This window comes from Dama dama, chromosome 6 (genome assembly GCF_033118175.1).
Source record: "Dama dama isolate Ldn47 chromosome 6, ASM3311817v1, whole genome shotgun sequence".
Lineage (NCBI taxonomy): Eukaryota > Metazoa > Chordata > Mammalia > Artiodactyla > Cervidae > Dama > Dama dama.
In genome coordinates this window covers 3,126,410-3,144,364 of record NC_083686.1, presented here as the reverse complement: position 1 = coordinate 3,144,364, position 17,955 = coordinate 3,126,410, and the positions used below count along the sequence as shown (strand labels likewise).

General features: G+C 59.2%; 1 protein-coding gene across 2 annotated transcripts in view; it reads left to right on the top strand.

Annotated features, from left to right (window-relative positions):
- HTRA3 (HtrA serine peptidase 3) overlaps positions 1 to 16,710 on the top strand; it is a 29,757-nt gene extending 13,047 nt beyond the window's left edge. The window contains exons 2-9 of one of the 2 annotated variants that reach the window (XM_061145425.1): positions 978 to 1,077; positions 3,839 to 4,061; positions 5,905 to 6,099; positions 6,963 to 6,995; positions 7,955 to 8,069; positions 12,138 to 12,186; positions 13,902 to 13,997; positions 15,589 to 16,710. In XM_061145425.1, coding sequence (XP_061001408.1) covers positions 978 to 1,077; positions 3,839 to 4,061; positions 5,905 to 6,099; positions 6,963 to 6,995; positions 7,955 to 8,069; positions 12,138 to 12,186; positions 13,902 to 13,997; positions 15,589 to 15,754 — 977 coding nt within the window. In that variant the 3' untranslated portion in view covers positions 15,755 to 16,710. Of the gene's footprint in view, positions 1 to 977; positions 1,078 to 3,838; positions 4,062 to 5,904; positions 6,100 to 6,962; positions 6,996 to 7,954; positions 8,070 to 12,137; positions 12,187 to 13,901; positions 13,998 to 14,536; positions 15,568 to 15,588 lie in introns of those variants that run through there. The other variant, XM_061145424.1, reaches the window with a different exon arrangement.
- The last annotated feature ends 1,245 nt before the right edge of the window (positions 16,711 to 17,955 follow it).

The following is a 17,955-nucleotide window of genomic DNA, read 5'->3' as shown; positions in this document are numbered from 1 at the left end:
ACAGAGGCTTCCGAGGCCCCGACTGTGGGCCTGCGCTCCTTCCCGTCCCTTTGGACAGTCGGGAAAACCAGATTTTCTCCAGATCCTGGTGCCCAGTCACTTCCCAGAGACCCTCAGCTGCGGAGCTGGGCCTTATGGGCTGAGCCCTCTTCGTTCAGCACCTTCAGGGAGCCTTAAGGTTTGCAAGTCACGACCTGTTCCCGCAGCTCTCTGGGGCGGGCAGGGGTGGAGAGGCCCAGAGACTGTAAGCGATTTGCCTAAAGCCACACAGCTGGAGCCCAGCCTGGCGCTCCTTTCAGGCCCTGGGAGCTGCTTACAGGCAGTGCTGGGCAGTGTGGGCTCCAGATAACCCTACTGTCCGGTGGGGGCCCTGAGAGACCCCAGCACGTACGCCCGCAGGGAGACCAAAGGGGCTATGGGCCTTGTGCCACCCACACGCCTCAGGCCTGTGGTCCCGGCAGGCGGCTGCTGACGGCAGCAGAAATCTGAACCGGTGAAGGCTCTGGGGAAGGTCGCGAGCTGCCTGGCAAGGCGGCCTGGGGCTGGGCCAAGCTCGACACACACAGAGGGGCCCTGGCAACTCAGACGGCGGCAGCCCGATGTGGCCCAGGAGGGGGCCGCCCCACGGCCGGGGAGCGCCCACCCAGGGGGCTTCAGCCGTGACCTTGTCCAGCCACTGCACGGGCCCAGGGCCTGCAGGGACAGGCCAGAGCTGCAAGCTGGGGTGAGGTGGGGGACAGTTTCCTCACACCAATACACTGCTATCTTGGAGAGAAAGGGCAAGGGCCCTTGGCAGCTGGCCCAGAGAGATCCAGCCCGAGCTCTGTGAGAGTGCTGTGTGGCCCAAGATAAGTGTCCTGACCTCTCTGAGCCTCTTGGCCAGCCTGGCGATGTGAGGTGGGGAAGCCCGGCGTCCACCACCCTGATCCTGGTGGTCTGGGCCGCACTAATGTACCTGGTTCTTCCTGCCAGTGTAGGTCTCCACCAGCTGACCAGCCCGCGGTACAAGTTCAACTTCATCGCCGACGTGGTGGAGAAGATTGCGCCGGCCGTGGTCCACATAGAGCTCTTCCTGAGGTGCGTGGAGCCCCTCGTGGCCCGCCCCCACCATCTCCTGGGCCCAGACGAGACGTGACCCTAGCCCCGGGGTGGGGGGGCAATCCAGCGGACCTCGATCAGACCTCCTGGCCGTGGCTGCCCTGGGGAGGACGCCCCTCCCCAATCCTGACCTCGTGGCCTAGAGAGGCAGAAAGCAGCTCGCACGTGACCCAGCTGCAGTGGCTGCTGCAGGCTCACAGGGGCTGTCTGAGCTGATGCCGCCCTGCAAACCCCCGGCTCCCATGGAATCCTGGGGTCTCCTCCCAAATCAACTTCGACACCGCAGCTCTGTCTTAACCTCACGGCCGCTGTGTGTGGAGGGGGCCGGGAGGGGCCCAGAAGGGACACACAGGGTCAGACCCACCCCCACTTCCAACCTGTTGGGGTCAGAGGGAGCCAGCCCCTTGCGTGCCACGCTGCCCAAGGGGACCGTCACCAAGGCCTCGGCCACAACCCCAGGGCCTGGCTTGACTTGACTTCACAGCACTTTCCCCGAGTGGTGGGGGCGGCCAGCGTCATCAAGCCCCTCCAAGGCACAGGGGACAAGGGAGTCCACCCCCCACCCCACCCTGGGCAGGGGGCCGGGAGAGGGCAGAATCACTCCCACCCTGACTCCTGGCCCCAGCACAGGACTTGGCCCCTGCCCGCTGGCCGTGGAGCTTGGCCAGTGGGAGCCCCTCTCTCCCGGCATCCCACCCCTGACCTCTGGAGGGCTGGGGCGGTTCTCAGCACCGACGGTGCTCCAGGGGCCGAGCAGACGCCTAACGCGAGCTCAGCATGGTCCTCGGAACCCGCTCTGTGCCCGTCACCACAAGGGCTGCCCTTCCTGCCCTTCCGAGCTGACCCACAGCCCCCGGCCTGGTGCCACCTCCCGGAGGAGACAGCCAGGCCCAGCCGCCCGCCCCTCAGCACTGACCGACGGCACATGCACCGCGCTCCGAGGCCCTCACACATGTTGGGAAGGCAGGCTCCCATGTCCCCATTTTCTGGATGTGGAAACAGAGACCTGGGCAGCTGCCCCAGGCTCAGGGCTGCCCCCCGGGTCTCTGGCATCTCAGAGTCGAGCCCATCCTCCTGCAACACGCTGACCCCTCACTGCCCTTTTCACGGGCCTCAGATCCTGAAATGTGTCTTTAGGGAAACGACAGCCCAACATGTGAATGGCCCGTCCTTGGCCTTGCAGGTGGCTTGTGGGGGGGGCAGCGTGCTTCCAGACACCAGTCCCTGAACCAGCTAGTTTGCTGACTACAGTGGGAGGCAGCAATGCTGGGTCCAGCCTTCCTTGGAGGCTGACGTCCCGGGGTGGGGGCGGGGAGATGCCAAGGTGGGCGTCATCCCAGACACGGGCAGCGTGGTCCTCCTGCACGGGCACCTCCGGCTGTGACCCCGGAGTGCGCGGGGGGAGGCCCTGGGCTGCCTGGGGGTCTTCCTCAGATCCGGGGCGAGTCCTGCACCCAGCAGGCCCCGCAGGGCTCGGGTGCAGTTACCGCTCAGGGAACGGCACGGAACCGGGTGGAGGGTGTGGGCAGGAGCTGGTCTCAGGCCTGAGTGACCGATGCTCCGGTCACCGCGCAGAGGGGCCGAGTGGCCAGGCTGCCCGGGGCAAAGCCTGGCTCTGCCCTTCCCCAGCCTGACCCGGGCGGCTGCTTCATGTCCCTGGGCCTGGGTCTCCATCTGTGAACTGATGTGGGCAGGAGGCTGACCCCTCTGAGTCTCAGTCTCCTCATCTAGGAAATGGGCTGACACCGCCTCCCCTGAGCTGGGTGGCTGCCGGCCTTGTTTCCCCACCTGTGAACTGGGGGGGCCTCTCTCTATCTTGTAGGGTGGCTGGGAGCACGATGTGACTTGGCCTCTGGCTCTGTGGGGGCTCTTGGTGACCTTGGTTGTCCCTGACCTGCTGGGGAGGTGGCATTTCTGCACTTCCCAGAGATCCGCTCCGCTGTTCCTCCCCGCCCTGCCCCATCCCTGCCCCCTAACACACACACACACACACACACACACACACACACACACACACAGTTAGACCCTTTATGGCTGGGGTCTGTCCAGCAGCCTCGGGCATGGATGACTTGCCCCGTCCAGGCCCCAAAGACAGAGGCGACCCTCCCCGGGGAAGGCTCTGAGCCTTCCGGGACTTCAGGGCAGACAGCCAAGGCTCCGGAGGGAGGTGGGAGCACGGGCCCCTCAATGTTTACGACCTTCTCTCTGTGCAGCTGGAGATCTGGGACACTGACGTTCCCCAGGGACCTGCTGAGTCCCGCGGAGCCGTGTGCACACCCTCCTGTCTTCCGTATGGCTTATTGACCAACTGCCTGCAGACGGGCAACCTGCTCGCTGGAGCAGGTGATATTGGCCCATTTCCCAGATGTGGAGACTGAGGCTCAGAGGGGTCAGCCTCCTGACTGTCCACAGCCAGGCAGATGTAAGTGGGGACTGGACCTGAGGTTACAATCCTGGTCTGTCTGGCTCCAGGGCAGGAAGTGCCTGCTGCATCATCATGGTACTGACAGTCACAGGCCTCATGTCTCGTCCTCGCAAGTAGCAAGTCACAGGTCATCGTCCCCCTATCTGTGGCTGTGAAATGAGTCCAGACTTAACTACTGGCCAAGGCCACAGCCAGGAGGTGGCAGAGCCAGGATTCAATCCTAAGGCCTGGTGGATGCTTGTCTCCCTTGGCCCCTGGCTGTGGCCGCCCCCACCCGCAGTCCTGACCCAGCCCACCCACATGCCTCTCCCACAGACATCCTCTGTTTGGCCGCAACGTGCCCCTGTCCAGCGGCTCAGGCTTCATCATGTCAGAGGCGGGCTTGATCGTCACCAACGCTCACGTGGTATCCAGCACCAACACTGTCTCGGGCCGGCAGCAGCTCAAGGTGCAGCTGCAGAACGGTGACACCTACGAGGCCACCATCAAGGACATCGACAAGAAGTCGGACATCGCCACAATCAAGATTCACCCCAAGGTCAGTGGGTGGTGAGGGGGGTGGGGAGACCTTCCTGGACCCTGGAGCTCAGAGACCTCTCAGCCCCACTTCCCATCAGACACTCAGAGGAATCAAGGCCCCTGGGGACTGGCAACATGTCCTAGTCTTGGGTCTAGTCAGACTAGAACCCCGATATCTGGACACTGCCCTCCAGGACCTAAGTGGCCCGTGCAGGGCAGAGCAGGCTGCCTTCCAGGAAATGTGCCGCTCCCACGTGGAGAGTGGAGGATCTCCAGGGCTGGGGACACTTCCATTGTCCCTCCCGGGCCTATTGCTGGAGAGGCAGTGTCCCCCTGGGGGTCACAGAAGAGGCAACACCCTCCTGCATGTTTCTTGGTGTTCAGCATCGTGGTTCCGGCTCCTTGGGGCACTGTGGGCTCACCTGGGGTGACCTGTGCCCTGAGCACGCCATGCAGTCCATGGCAGGGGGGAACGGGCCCACGTGGGCCAGGCAGTCCAGCTTGGTTGAGCTTGCACCCAGCTTCTGCTCTTTCTGAATAAAAGTTGCCAGGATTTGAGATGACCAGTGCTTTGCAACGAGGCCTCCCCCTGCCCAGTCACAGGAGAGGGAATTCAGAGGCTCCACGAAATTATCCTAACGGAGACCCTTGCCCACTTTCAGAGCCCGTTCACAGTCGTTCCTGAGCCCAGGACACCATCTTTATGTTGGAGACGGGGAAACTGGGGATGATGGGAGGGCTGTACTCAAGGTCAGAGGATGGCAGACGTTTTCCGTGAAGCGCCGGACAGCGAACGATGTAGGCTTCACAGGCCCTGTGGTCTCTGTCGCAACCTCTCCACTCTGAACCGTCCTGGGAAGGCAGCCACAGGCCAGACAGATGGCTGGGCTGCGGTCCAGGGAAAGATGTGTTTACAGAAGAGGCTGCTGGATCTGGCTGGATTTGGCCAAGGGCCGCAATGTGCACCCCCTGCCCGAGGACCCCCGTGGGGAGAAGCAGAGCCTTTAGAGCCCCAGGTGGGCGGTCGCTGGGTCTCTCCCTTTCCAGGCGCTGGAATCTCCCCCTGGGGAGTGGAGGGGTGCATCCTAGCAGCCACCAAAGATGCTGGCAGGGTCAGTAGGACCAGGTGCCCTATATTCCTGGTGCCTGCAGGGGTTCTGCTGACCGCAGGTCTGACTCCCGGCCCCCAGCCCTGCGTTAAACTGGGCTCTGGGCAAAGTGCTGACCCGCACTGTCCCCTCTGGGTCCTCGTCCCAGATGCCGCTCCCTGGGTCCTCACCTGGGACACCGTGTGCCTCTTGCCGAGGCTTCACTGCCCAGCAGCATAGAATGTGGCGCGCTGAGGCTCCACGCCTCCCACGTGGGCACAGCTCTCAACGCCTGCTTAACCCTCACTTGTGTGAACAGCATTTTTCCTGTTTATCAAGAGCTGCTGGGAAAACCAGAAAACTTCTCACTTGACTTGGAGGCAGACAGTACGCAGGGGACGCTCCTGACACGGGAGGAGAGGCTGGATGGATGGAGCCCACGGTCCTGAGGGTCTGCGGCTCAGGGTCCTGCCCTTGACCTCCTCCGGAGTCAGCAGAGGCCCCTGGGATCTGGGCGCGGCTGTGCCCCCGGGCCGTGCCCAGCCGGACCTCTCTGTCCTCCCTGCCATGGACCCTGTGGCCTGCCTTGGGGAGACCTGTGGTTGCTGTGAATGCCAGCCCTGGGTCTGGTGGCCCCCAAGGGTCAGCCAGCCTTGCATTGGCCTGACGCTCTGGGGACCACCCTGCCGGGGGCCTGGCCATAATTTGGCTCTGGTCCCACCAAAGGCCCACCACTGAGCTTCTTTTCCCACGTCCTCCCTGCCTCCTCCCCAGAAAAAGCTCCCGGTGCTGCTGCTGGGCCACTCGGCAGACCTGCGGCCTGGTGAGTTCGTGGTGGCCATTGGCAGCCCCTTCGCCCTGCAGAACACGGTGACCACCGGCATCGTCAGCACAGCCCAGCGGGACGGCCGGGAGCTGGGCCTCCGGGACTCAGACATGGACTACATCCAGACGGATGCCATCATCAACGTGAGTCCGCACAGCGGCCTCAAGATCGGTCCCCAGAGCCCCGCCCCCAGAGCCCCTCAGGCTCTCACATGTCCACTGGCTGGAAAGTTCTTTCCTTACATTAAGTGCAGCTCTGACTCCCAGGACACCAGGCCAGTCCTCGCAGTCTTAGAGGCTGCAACCCTGATCTGGGATAGCCCTTCAGAGTCGTAGAGACGCAGCCAAGACCTCAGAAATATCTTTGCCTAAATCACACACCCTGTCAACATCATTATTACTGCTACTATCGTTATTCCATTGGATGCCACCTCTTGCATTCACAAAGCCCTTTGCCCAGACACCCAGCACCTGCTGCCTCTCTGCTTTACCATGGTTCAGACCCTCTTCTGGGAAGTGCTGGTCTTTGAAAGACTTCTCGATGCCAGTGGGATGAGAAGCAGTGCCCTGTCCTGCATCCGCTGGGGAGGGTGGAAACACGGATGAGAGGCTGGAGGGAACCCGTGAGGTCTGGGCGGACAGCACCGGCCAGCTGAGACCCGGATGATCCGAGTCGGCCGTGCACTGGGCCGCCGCGGGCCTCAGCCTTCTCATCTGTGGAATGGGTGCTGAGGCCTTTCAAGCCTACGGTGCTCAGTCGCTTCATCGTGTCCGACTCTTTGTGACCCCATGGACTCTAGCTTGCCAGGCTCCTCTATCCATGGAATTTTCGGGGCAAGAATAGTGGAGTGGGCTGCCCTTTCCTTCTCCATTCAACGCCGTTGCGGGAGGAAATTTAATTACATGTTTCTGGGCCAGTTGGATGGTAGTTTCTGAAGAAAAACTTCAGAAACCCTCCAGGAAGGGAGATTCGGGGCCCAGCTCACGTGGTATTTCCTCCCCTGCAGTATGGGAACTCCGGGGGACCGCTGGTGAACCTGGTGAGTGTCCCCTAGAGTGGGAGCCTCAAGTTTTCTGGGGCCCTGTTCACACTGGGGTGGGCGGCACAGCCTCGAGGGGTGCTTGGGACCCAGAACACAGGCCTTGTGCCTTCACACCCAAGGGTCTGGGGGCCCCGGAGGGGGATGCGACCCCAAGCACGTGCTGCCCCCAGGGGAGCTGGTGCTGTCGGGAGGAGTGAGGGAGGTCTGAGAGCAGCAGGACCCATGCCTGTGGTGGGCCTGGGGCAGGGGACACGGGTCGGGGGCCAGTCCCCTCGTCATCGTGTTGACGGGGGAGGAGCTGGGCTTACCACGCACCCCGGCCCCCAGGCTCCCTGGGGCTGGCCCCTATATCGACCGTGTAAGGATGGACACGGGGGGCGGGGGGGTCCCGCAGGAACGCTGGGGCAGGGGTGTCTGCCGGGCACCCCGGGAGGAGCTGCGGCCGGGAGTGGGGTCTCAGGTGGCAGATCAGGCCAAGCTGCACCCGCCTCCTGGGGTGTGCAGGACAGGGAGGGAGCCCAGCGCGAAAGGGACGAACAGTGGAGGAGGCTGGGGGCTGCCCTGGCCCCAGGTCCCCCCACCTGCCTCCCGAAAGAGGGGATAGAGGGCCCCCCAGCCCTCACCACGTCCCTCTTGGCTCCAGCCCCTCAGAAGGCTGGCTGGGGGGCGTCCTCGGTCAGTAGGCGCAGCTTCTTGGGGGCAGGCTGTAGCTCCCCAGGTCAACACTCTGCAGTGATGGAGCTAGGGGGTCAGGTGTGGAGGCGAACGGCGGGAGAGGTGGGGGCCCCTGACTCAGACCTGGACCCCGGAGCACCTTTAGGGGGCTTCTCAGGGACGGCGCTGACGGCCAGGGCCGCCCGTCTGGGAGCCGAGTCGCACGGACACGCTGCTCTGCCACTGAGCCCAGTGGCTGCTTGGGTTCTCGGAGTGACCGCCCGCTCTGATCTCCCACCCAGGACGGCGAGGTCATCGGCATCAACACGCTCAAGGTCGCGGCCGGCATCTCCTTTGCCATCCCCTCGGACCGCATCACGCGCTTCCTCTCAGAGTTCCAGGACAAGACTGGCAAAGGTACGGAGCCCCCACGTGGGGTCAGGGACGCTGTCCCAGGGCTGAGCTCACAGCCTCCAGCAGGGCCAGGCGATCCCGCAGTGCTCTGTGACGGCACCCACTCCCCATTCCGCCTTGATGTCCCGAGACCCCCACACCTCAGCCTCTCTCCCATGCTCTCCTCACCTCATGACGATGAGCACCCCCACGCCTCTAGACTGTCCCCTCTGGCTGGGGATCATCTATCTCACTTCCCACCTCCTAAGGTGGTGGCCCCCAAATTTCACTTGTCTGAGCTGCTCCATAGTTGTCAGAACCCAGATAGAACTTCCTTCTATCCCATTAACCCATCTGCCCTCCCAACCACCAACCCATCCACCCATCCACCAACACATCCACCTACTCACCAACCCTCCCATCCATCCATCCTTCCTCCCACCCATGCACCAACTCATCCATCCATCCACTCATCCCTTCCTCTGCCTATCCTTCCTTTCTACCTTCTTTTTCTTGCTTTCCTTCCTTCCATCCTTCCTTCTGTTCATCCATCCATCCATCCACCCCTCCTGCATCTTTTTATCTGTCTAGTTTTTGAGATGATGGTTTTCTTTCTTCATCTTTTGATATGGTAAATTTCTTTGGTTGGTTTTAAAATATTAAACTATCCTTGCATTCCTGGAATAAACCTCACTTAGTGGTGATGTATTATCCTTTTTGATATATTGTTGGGTTTGATTTGCTGAAAGCATTTCAAGACTTTTCACATCTATCTTCATGAGGAATGTGGGTCTAGTTCTCTTTCCAGTTCGGGTGTTGGGATAATGAGTTGCAGACTGGCTTAGGAAAAACACTCCCTCTTCTACTCTCCATTTTCTACTGCAATGCTGTTTTACTTCTGACACATCTGGTCAGCAAAAAGTGGGGTTTCCCCCTGCCAAGCAGGGTGTCTTACAATTTAACTCAATTCTGACACTGTCTACCCAGAGATAGCATCAGACCCCACAAGTTAAGGGCTCAGTCCTATGACTGCCCCAGCCCTGCCTTCAGAGGCCCGTTGTACACTGTGACGATAAAATCAGAATTGCCCATGACCCCTTTCTGGGGTTGGATCGTTTACTAGAGCAGGAAAGCTGTTTGCTCGAGAGACAACCAGTTTATTGTAAAGCATACGTCCCAGGAACAGCCTGATGAAAGAGACACGTCGGGCAAGGTGTGGGGGAGGGGCGGGGAGCCTACGGTCTCTGGGTGCCCCTCCACACGATCGCCAGCCCAGAAGCTCTTCAAACCCATCTTTTTGGGGTTTTGTGGCGGCTTCATGACATAGGCATGGTTGACTAAGCTACTGTGTGTGTGTTAGTCTCCCAGTTGGGCTGGACTCTATGCAACCCCATGGACTGTCGCTTGCCTACTGCAGACCATAGCTCCTCCGTCCATGGGGTTCTCCAGGCAAGAATACCAGAGTGGATTGCCACGCCCTCCTCCAGGGGATCTCCCCAACCCAGGGACTGAAGTTGGGTCTCCTGCATTGCAGGCGGACTCTACCATCTGAGCCACAGGGAAGCCTCTGAATAAGTTACTAGCCATTGGCAATTGATTCAACCTCTAGTTCGTCTCCTCTCCCCGGAGCAAGGCAGAGAAGGCTGAGGAGGAACGTTCCAATCCTCCAATTACGTGGTCGGTTCCCCTTGCAACCAACCTGACACCCTTACAAACTTTCCAAAGTTTACCTCATTAACATAAAGTCAAGTGTGATTGAAAGGGACTTGTGAATAACGAAAAGCCATGTGAGAGTTAGACCATAAAGAAGGCTGAGCACCAAAGAATTGATGCTTTCAAACTGTGGTGCTGGATAAGACTCTTGAGAGTCCCTTGGACAGCAAAGAGATCAAACTAGGCAATCCTAAATGAAATCAACAATAGAATATTCATTGGAAGGACTGATGCTGAAGCTGAAGCTCCAGTATTTTGGCCACATGATGCAAAGAGCTGTCACATTGGAAAAGACTCTGATGTTAGGAAAGATTGAGGACAGGAGGAGAAGGGGATGACAGAGGATGAGATGGTTGGATGGCATCATCGACTCAATGAACATGAGTTTGAGCAAACTCCAGGAGATGGTGAAGGATAGGGAAGCCTGGCGTGCTGCAGTCCATGGGGTTGCAAAGAGTCGGACATGACTTAGCGACTGAACAACAATAACAATTTCACCTTTAGAGGTCTGGAACTATTTCAGGAGCTGCGAGAAAAAGATGTCCCTTAGAGGTCTAATCACTTTAGGGAAATACAAAAGTTTTAGAAGTTTAGTGTTAGGAACCCTGGATGAAGACCAAATTACGTATACATTTCCTATTATTAGTCACAGTATCACAGAAATAGTCACTCATTTTCAGTTTTCTGGAACCATTTGTTTAGAACTGATATGATGTCTTCCTTAGGTGTCAGTTAGAGATTCTCCTGTAAGACCGTCTGGGCTTGAAGTTACTTTGTGGCAAGATTTTTAACTACTTCAATTTCTCTAATAGACACGGGGCTATAAAAACTGTGAGTCTCTCAGTCTTGTCTGACTCTTTGCAATCCCGTGGACTGTAGCCCACCAGGCTCCTCTGTCCGTGGGGATTCTCCTGGCAAGAATACTGAGTGGGTTGCCAGTCCCTCCTCCAGGGGATCTTCCCGACCCGAGGATTGAAACCAGGTCTCCTGCCTCACAGATTCCTTACTATCTGAGTCAGTAGGGAAGCCCATACAGGGTTATGGAGGGTATCTGTTTCTTCTTGAGTGAACTTTGCTAGTTTGAAATTTTCAAGAGGTATATTCAGTTTACCTCTGTTGTCAAGTTTATTGACATCTAGTTGTTCATATTAGTCTCTTACCTTCTTAATACCTATAGAATCTGTAGTGATGTCACCTCTCCCATTCCTCATATTGATCATTGTGTCTTTTTACCCCTAATTAGTCTGGCTAAAAACTTATCAATTTTATTGATTACAAAAAGTCAACTTTCGGTTTTCATTTATTTTTTCCACTTTTTCCATTTTCTATTTCTTTGATTTCTATTCTTTATTATTTCTTTTCTTCTGCCTACATTAGATTTCATTTGATCCTCTTTTTCTAGTTTTAAGGAGAAGGCTGAAGTCATTGATTTGATATCGCCCTTCTTTTCTGATATTGGTACTTTAGTGCTATTAATTCCCCTCTAAGTACTGCTTTACCTCCATCCCACGAAGTTTGGTACATTGTATTTTGTTTTGTTTTTCAATTTAAAATGCTTTCTAATTTCTCTTTTGATCTATTCCTTAGAGTTGGGTTATTTAGAAGTATGTGTATTTACTTTCTAAGTTATTGTGACTCTTGCAGATACCTTATAGTTTAATTCCATTGTGGCCAGGGAGCATGTTTTTATGACATGACATTTTAAAAATGTGCTGAGACTTGTTAAAGTTTGCTGTTGTTCAGTCGCTCAGTGGTGTCCGACTCTTTGTGACCCCATGGACTGCAGCACGCCCGGCTTCCCTGTCCTTCCCCATGTTTAGGTTTGGACTGTGTGAAGGCTGTTTTGGGGTCTGAGACATCTGCTGCATCACAGACTGGAGAAGCTGGGGGCCTAGAGCTACCAACTCAGCCTCTATGTTTGTATTGCCCCAGCCAGGGGGCCTGTGCTGCGTCGTTAGAGCTCACTGGGTGTTATCAATTAATATCTGGTTTATGGAGAAGGCAGGAGAAGGTGACCAGTTCAGATCAGAGCAAGGCAACTTGGGGAGCCTGCAGGATGGAGGCTGGGTCGGGGAGCTCCCCTGTCCACTGGGGTCGGGTGGGGGGCCCAGCAAGGGAGCAGATGTCAGAGCCGATGTGGGTGAATGGTGCCTGGTGATGTGGGTGGGCCCAAAGCCACCAGATCAGAACCAGGACCTCTCCCAGGCCCTCAGGAGCAGCCAGGTGGGGAGAGGTACCTCTGGGCACCTGATCAAACAGGGGTTAGGCTGGCCCCAGGAGGGTGGCTCCTGCTGCCTTCTGCTCCTTAGCCAGGCCCCTCGGGGAGCATTGAGGCTTTCATGGTGGTGCTAACCGAGTCCCGACACGCTCTGTTTCTAGACTGGAAGAAGCGCTTCATCGGCATCCGGATGCGGACCATCACGCCAAGGTGAGTGTCCAAAGAACACTGGCGCCCACCACCCCTCCATTCTTGCCCCTTACCCCCACTCTCCTCCCGGACCCTGGCCCCGACATGCCTGGCCACCGGCAGGTGCTCCCATGGACCAGACACACCCAGGCTTCTGAGCCTTTGCTCAGGTCAGTCCCTCGGCCTGGAACGCCTTTCCCCCTCAGCCTGATCCAAAGGACTCCGTTCAGGTGCTCCTCCTCCAGGAAGCCTCCCAGATTAGTTTTCCTGGGGCCACCATAACAAATCACCCCCAAGTTAGTGGCTTAAAACAACAGAAATTCATTCTGTCAATAGATCTGGAAGCCCGCAGTCCAAACTCAAGGGGTCAGCAGGGCTGCGCTCCCTGGACGCTTCAGGGAAGGGTCCTTCCTTGTATCTCCCAGCTTCTGGTGGTACTGGGTATTTCTTGGGTTGTATTTGCATCACTGCAAGCTCTGCCTTTCTCGTCGCATGGTGGGCACAAAGCCCCCAGATTAGAGCCAGGACATCTCCCAGACTCTCAAGAGCAGCCACGTGGGGAGACGTGACTCGGGGCACCTGATTACACAGGAGCTGGGCTGGCCGAAGGAGGGTGGCCCCTGCTCCCTTCTTCCTCTTGTTTCTCTGATAAAAAACACCGGCCATCGGATTTCGGGACCACCCTAAGTCAGGCTGATCTCATCTCGAGATTCTTAACCAGCCGCATCAGCCAAGTCCCTGTGTCCAAACAAGGTCATGTTCTGAAGCCTGAGCAGACTTGAACTCTGGGAAGGGGACACCATTCTCCCTCCCCGGAGGCTACTTCAAGGGGAGGAGAGTCTCCTCTTCACTTGCACAGTTGTGCTTCCCTCCCCAGCTTGCACTGGGTCCCCCAGGGTCAGAGCTGCCCACCCCCAACCTTGGCCATGAGCTGTTTGTGAGCAAGGACTGTGTCCTGCTCACCCCCAGGGCCAGGACTATAACAGAGCAGGTGTCTGCAAATTCTGAGTGCGTGAATTAGGGGAGGGGCAGGGGAAGAGGAGGGACAGGAAGGAAGGAAAGGAGGCCGAAGGGAAGAAACTGCAAAGTCCAAGGGTTTAGAGAAGGAAGAGGTCACTGCGTTGGGGGGCTCTGGGGAGAACTAAGCTCGCCTGAGTGACCCTCCCACCCACATAGTCCCTAGGATGACATTCCTTCCTGTGTCAGCAGCCGTTCCTCTAGGGAATAAATCTGAAAGCAATTTGGAATCAAGACCAATGTGCCAATTTACTGTCTAAAGGTGCTATTTTTCTCTTCGGTCCAGCTATCCATCACGCCATCCTTCCAGGCTTCTGTATCTCCACGTTCACCCGTTGTCTGTTCATCCTCCTTCCGTCTGCCCATCTATCTGTCACTCTTTCCTTCCCTCCATCCCGCCATCTGATCACCCATCCCTCTGCCTTTCCCTCCCTCCTTTCCCCTCCTGCCGCTCATCCTCCCATCTGTCCATCACCCTCCCCACTCCACACTTCCTACCATCCACCCTCACTGAGATTTCTCTTGAGGAGCCCGAGTTGAGTGGGGGTCACAGACAAGAACCAGTGACAACCCAGAGTGGTCCGTGCCAGGACCGGGCAGCATGGGGGCACAGAGGAGGCGCCTCGTCCTGGGTGGAGGAGGGGATGAGGAGGCAGCTTTGTACTGAGGAGTCAGCTTAGAGGCCCAGAAGTGCCTTAACGGTGGGACTGTCTTTTCAGTTTGGTGGAGGAGCTAAAGGCCAGTAACCCAGACTTCCCGGCGGTCAGCAGTGGGATTTATGTGCAAGAGGTTGTTCCGAATTCACCTTCTCAGAGGTAGGCTCCACCGGAGGAAGCAAAGAGGCTGGGCAGGTGGGCTTGGGGCCTGGGCTGGACTTGATTGACCTTGCATGACCTTGAGCTTCCTGGCAATGTGGTGTAACGTGAAAGTGGCAGGCGGGATCCTGGCCAGTCCTTTAAGCTGGGCTCAGGCTGGAGGGTGAAGGCCGTCCCCTCCTTGGCCCAGAGTGTCCTTCCCTTTGGGTCTGGAGAGACAGAGTAGTGGAGGTCCCCGCCCCAAGCTGAGAACTCCATGCCAGCCTCACTCTCAGCAGCCTCGCGGGTCAGCCTGGGTCTTTCCTGGCCAGTTTCCACATCTGCGAAATGGTCATGATTCTGCCTACTTTTCCTCTCCCACGAGACATTGTCAAGATCAAATGGGGGACAAAGGCTTGCTTCCTCGGAAACCACTGAATACGCGAGAAAGGTCGAATGTTGCAGCACGGTGGGCTAAGCAGGCCGTGCGGGGGGCGGTGGCACCCGTGAGCCTGTGCCCTGGGCCGGCTCTGAACACGCGCCCGCCGCTTCTCCTCCAGGGTCCATCTGTGCCGTGGCGGGGCTCCTTGGGATCCTGCTTCTACACTGCAGCTTCGGGACCAAGACGTAGCCCATGTGGGGTCTGGGGCTCCTCTGGGGGCGCGTGGAGCCAGGCAGGGGGGTCCCCCAGCCCCTTCAACCCAACAGGACACATTTTCTCTGTTTTGTGTGCTGGGCTGGAAGACACGGATCCCTGGGGTCTTCCTGCCCTGAGCACGGCACGCATGCTCAGCGCACAGCCAGCCTGCAGTAAAAACTGTCAAGATACAGATCTGTGACTCCAAAGAATAATCACCCCCAACTCAAGCTCTCTGTTCGGGGGTGCTGGGGCAGCAGGAAGGCGTCAGGGAGAGTGGCCACATGCAGGGCGCCCTGGACAGGGGAGCTCGTTGGGGCCGGTGGCCGAGGCTGACCCAGGCTGGGCCGTGAGCTGGGTGTTCCAGGTGCGTCCCCTCAGGGGCTTCTCACTGGAGCCCGCGAGGTGTGGGCTCTCAGCCCATTGCTTAGATGGGAAGACTGAGCTTTGACGCAGTCATTCCTCTGAGGTCACGCAGCTTGAGCATGTGGATCTGGGTCCTGTCACCCGCGAACCTGACCTCGGTGCCACCCTGCCTGCCCTCTGGATGGAGGGGAAGGTCATGGCAAGTCAGGTGCAGAAGGGCGCTGGCCTCGCTCCCTCCAGCCCTGACAGGAAGGTCTTAGCAACAGCAGCAGCGGTGGAATCAATACCCTGGACATCACTGTAATTTGCAAAGAGTGTCCCCACCCGGGGCTGCAGTGGCGGGAACCGAGGCTCACGGGGCCATGTCCCTGGCCCAGGTGGGGAGGCCACAGCCAGAACGTGACCCCAGCCCCTCTGCTGTACAGAAAAGCCGACCGGCAAAGCGCTAGCTGCTGGTCAGACAGTGGTCTCCGCCTGGGGTGAGAGCCTGGGGGTCAGCACCCTGTTCTCACCTGCTGAGTGACCTTCCTTAAACCCGCGGCTGTTAGAGGCACGCAGGCCCTAGCCTCTCGGGGATGAGCCGTGACCGCCTCTCTCTCCCATTGGCAGGGGGGGCATCCAAGATGGCGACATCATCGTCAAGGTCAACGGGCGGCCCCTGGCCGACTCGAGCGAGCTGCAGGAGGCTGTGCTGACCGAGTCTCCCCTGCTGCTGGAGGTGCGGCGGGGCAATGACGACCTGCTCTTCAGCATCGCGCCCGAGGTGGTCCTGTGAAGCGGGGCCGTCTCCCCCCCACCCCGCCATCGCTGAGGACTGGGGCCCACGGGCCAGCTCCCTCCAGAGCCGCTGCCCCCCCACGGGATCAGGACGAAGGACCCAGGTCGGTCCTCAGCACAGCCAGCGGACTCTTCCCGGCGTCCAGCACTGGAGCCACAGGCTGGCTGGGCATGGCCAGGGGCCCGCATCTCAGCCTGCATCACAGTGCCCTGGGGGGCAGTCCAATGCCCACCATCTCTACCAAATGCTCCGGAGGGCCCTTCCACGTTCCCGGATCTAGAAGACTCTCATATTCCCCGCAAAGCCCCTCCTCTCTCCCGCCTTCCTGTCTTTGCACCCAAGCGTAGGATACCTCTCTGTAAATGCCCGCCATTCCTTCCCCACCCTCACCTCCCCAGCTCTCACTGACCAGGTCTCGGGCCCCCAGCCTCCTCCTCTCCCCGGGGCGCCCCTCTGCACCCCCAGCAGAGCGCCCATCACCTTAAATGACCAGGGCTGTCTGCCTGGCTCACCCGCTCCCACTGAGGAGTCGGGGGTGGCGGGTCTGGCCGGCAGCTGGCACCGTGAAGCGTCCCCTGACGACCTAGCTGAGCCCTAGGGCCGCCCAGGTGGGAGGGGAGCAAGCAGAGAAGGAGCAGAGAGTGTCTGCCCCCCGCCCCCCGCCACCGGGAGGCTGGCCTGTCCTCCCGGAGAGGACCCTGGGGTGGGGCGGGGTGGGGAGGTGCGGAGGAAGCTGGGACCGCGGGCAAGGGGAGGCGAGGACTGAGCCGCCGGCCTCCCGAGCCGCTCCGCAGGCAGTGGGGACTCGTGGCGTCCCCAGGAGCTCAGGCGGTCCCCTCTCGGTGGGGAGCCTGTTTCCAGGTGACCCCGTGAGCTTCCCAGTGCAGTCCGGTCCCCGAGTTGCTTGTACTGTATGTTTCTCTACTGTATGGAAATTAAAGTTTACAAGCACATGTTTCTGGGCCAGCAAGGGCGCGTCTGGGGCCCCCTGCCCACTCCTGCACAGTTCCTCCTGACCCAGAGCTGACCCATGCCTCAGTAGGTGGAGATGGGGGGTGGTGTCAACCACTGGAGCAGCTTCCGGGCATTGCCATGCCCCAGCCACCCTGCCCTCAGCCCCAGGATCCCCACTTTGACTCCTGGCCCCTGGTCGCCAGCAAGGTGCCTCCCTTCCCCATTGCAGGAGCCTCTCCCCCGACACAAGAGGGTCCTGAGACCACCCGCCTCCTGGCAGTCGGGCAGAGCCCTTGGAGAGGTGCCCGGCTGGCAACGGCGAGCCCACCAAGTGTGCAGTGCGTGCCCGGTCAGGCCGTGGGGTGAAGTCCACCAGTGTCCGCGCTGCGTCATCCTCACTGCTGACCACCTGGCAAGGGTGCTCGAGGCAGAACCGGGGAGGGCGGGACAGAGCCAGCTGCCCAGGACCCCAGCGGGGGTTGCAGGCAGAGATCGAGAGCTGTGAAGTCGCCCAGAGCCCGCCTCCAGGGTCGCATGAGCGGGAGGGTAAGGGGCGCTGAGCCGGGCTGAGAAGGAGAGCCCAGCCTGGAGTTCTGGACCACCACCCTGAAAAGATGGAGACCCCTTTGGTCCAAACCTCTCAGAGTGGCAGGGCCTGCCCCCAGCTGACCTCTGTGTGACCACAGCCAGCTTGTCCCTCGGAGATGGGGGTGGGGAAACTATAGCCTTCACGCTTTCCCAAATCCAAGAGCCTGAGATTCTACAGGTCCAGACTTAAATGACCCGCCAAGGGGGCTAATTTTAGGTGCTAGCCTCGGATGGCCATGGCGGTGGCTGGAATCCCGGTCAGTACCTAGAGGGACTCACAGGAGACAGGCCGGGAGGGCAGGGGGCTGGAGGTGCTGAGTGGGGCTGACTGTGTGGCTGCGGGCCGGCTGGATGAATGGGGTCGGGGTGGGGGATAGGGAATCAGACTGAAGAGCTCTCAGAACCCACAGCCAGAAAAGAACCCGAGACCGTTTGACGATGCCGTGATCTGGTTCACCATCCTAGTTTTGCGATCCCAGGGTTCAGGTGATCACAGAACTGAGCACACTCCCCACCCGCCCCCCAGGCCACGTCCAGGCCCTGCTGGGGAAGGAGGGGCCGGGCACAGAGGCCACCCTGCAAGGCGCCTCCCAGCCCCACCACGCGGTGGTTCCTGAGGTCCCTGTCCGAGCACCGCCCCAGAGCCTGGCCCAGCC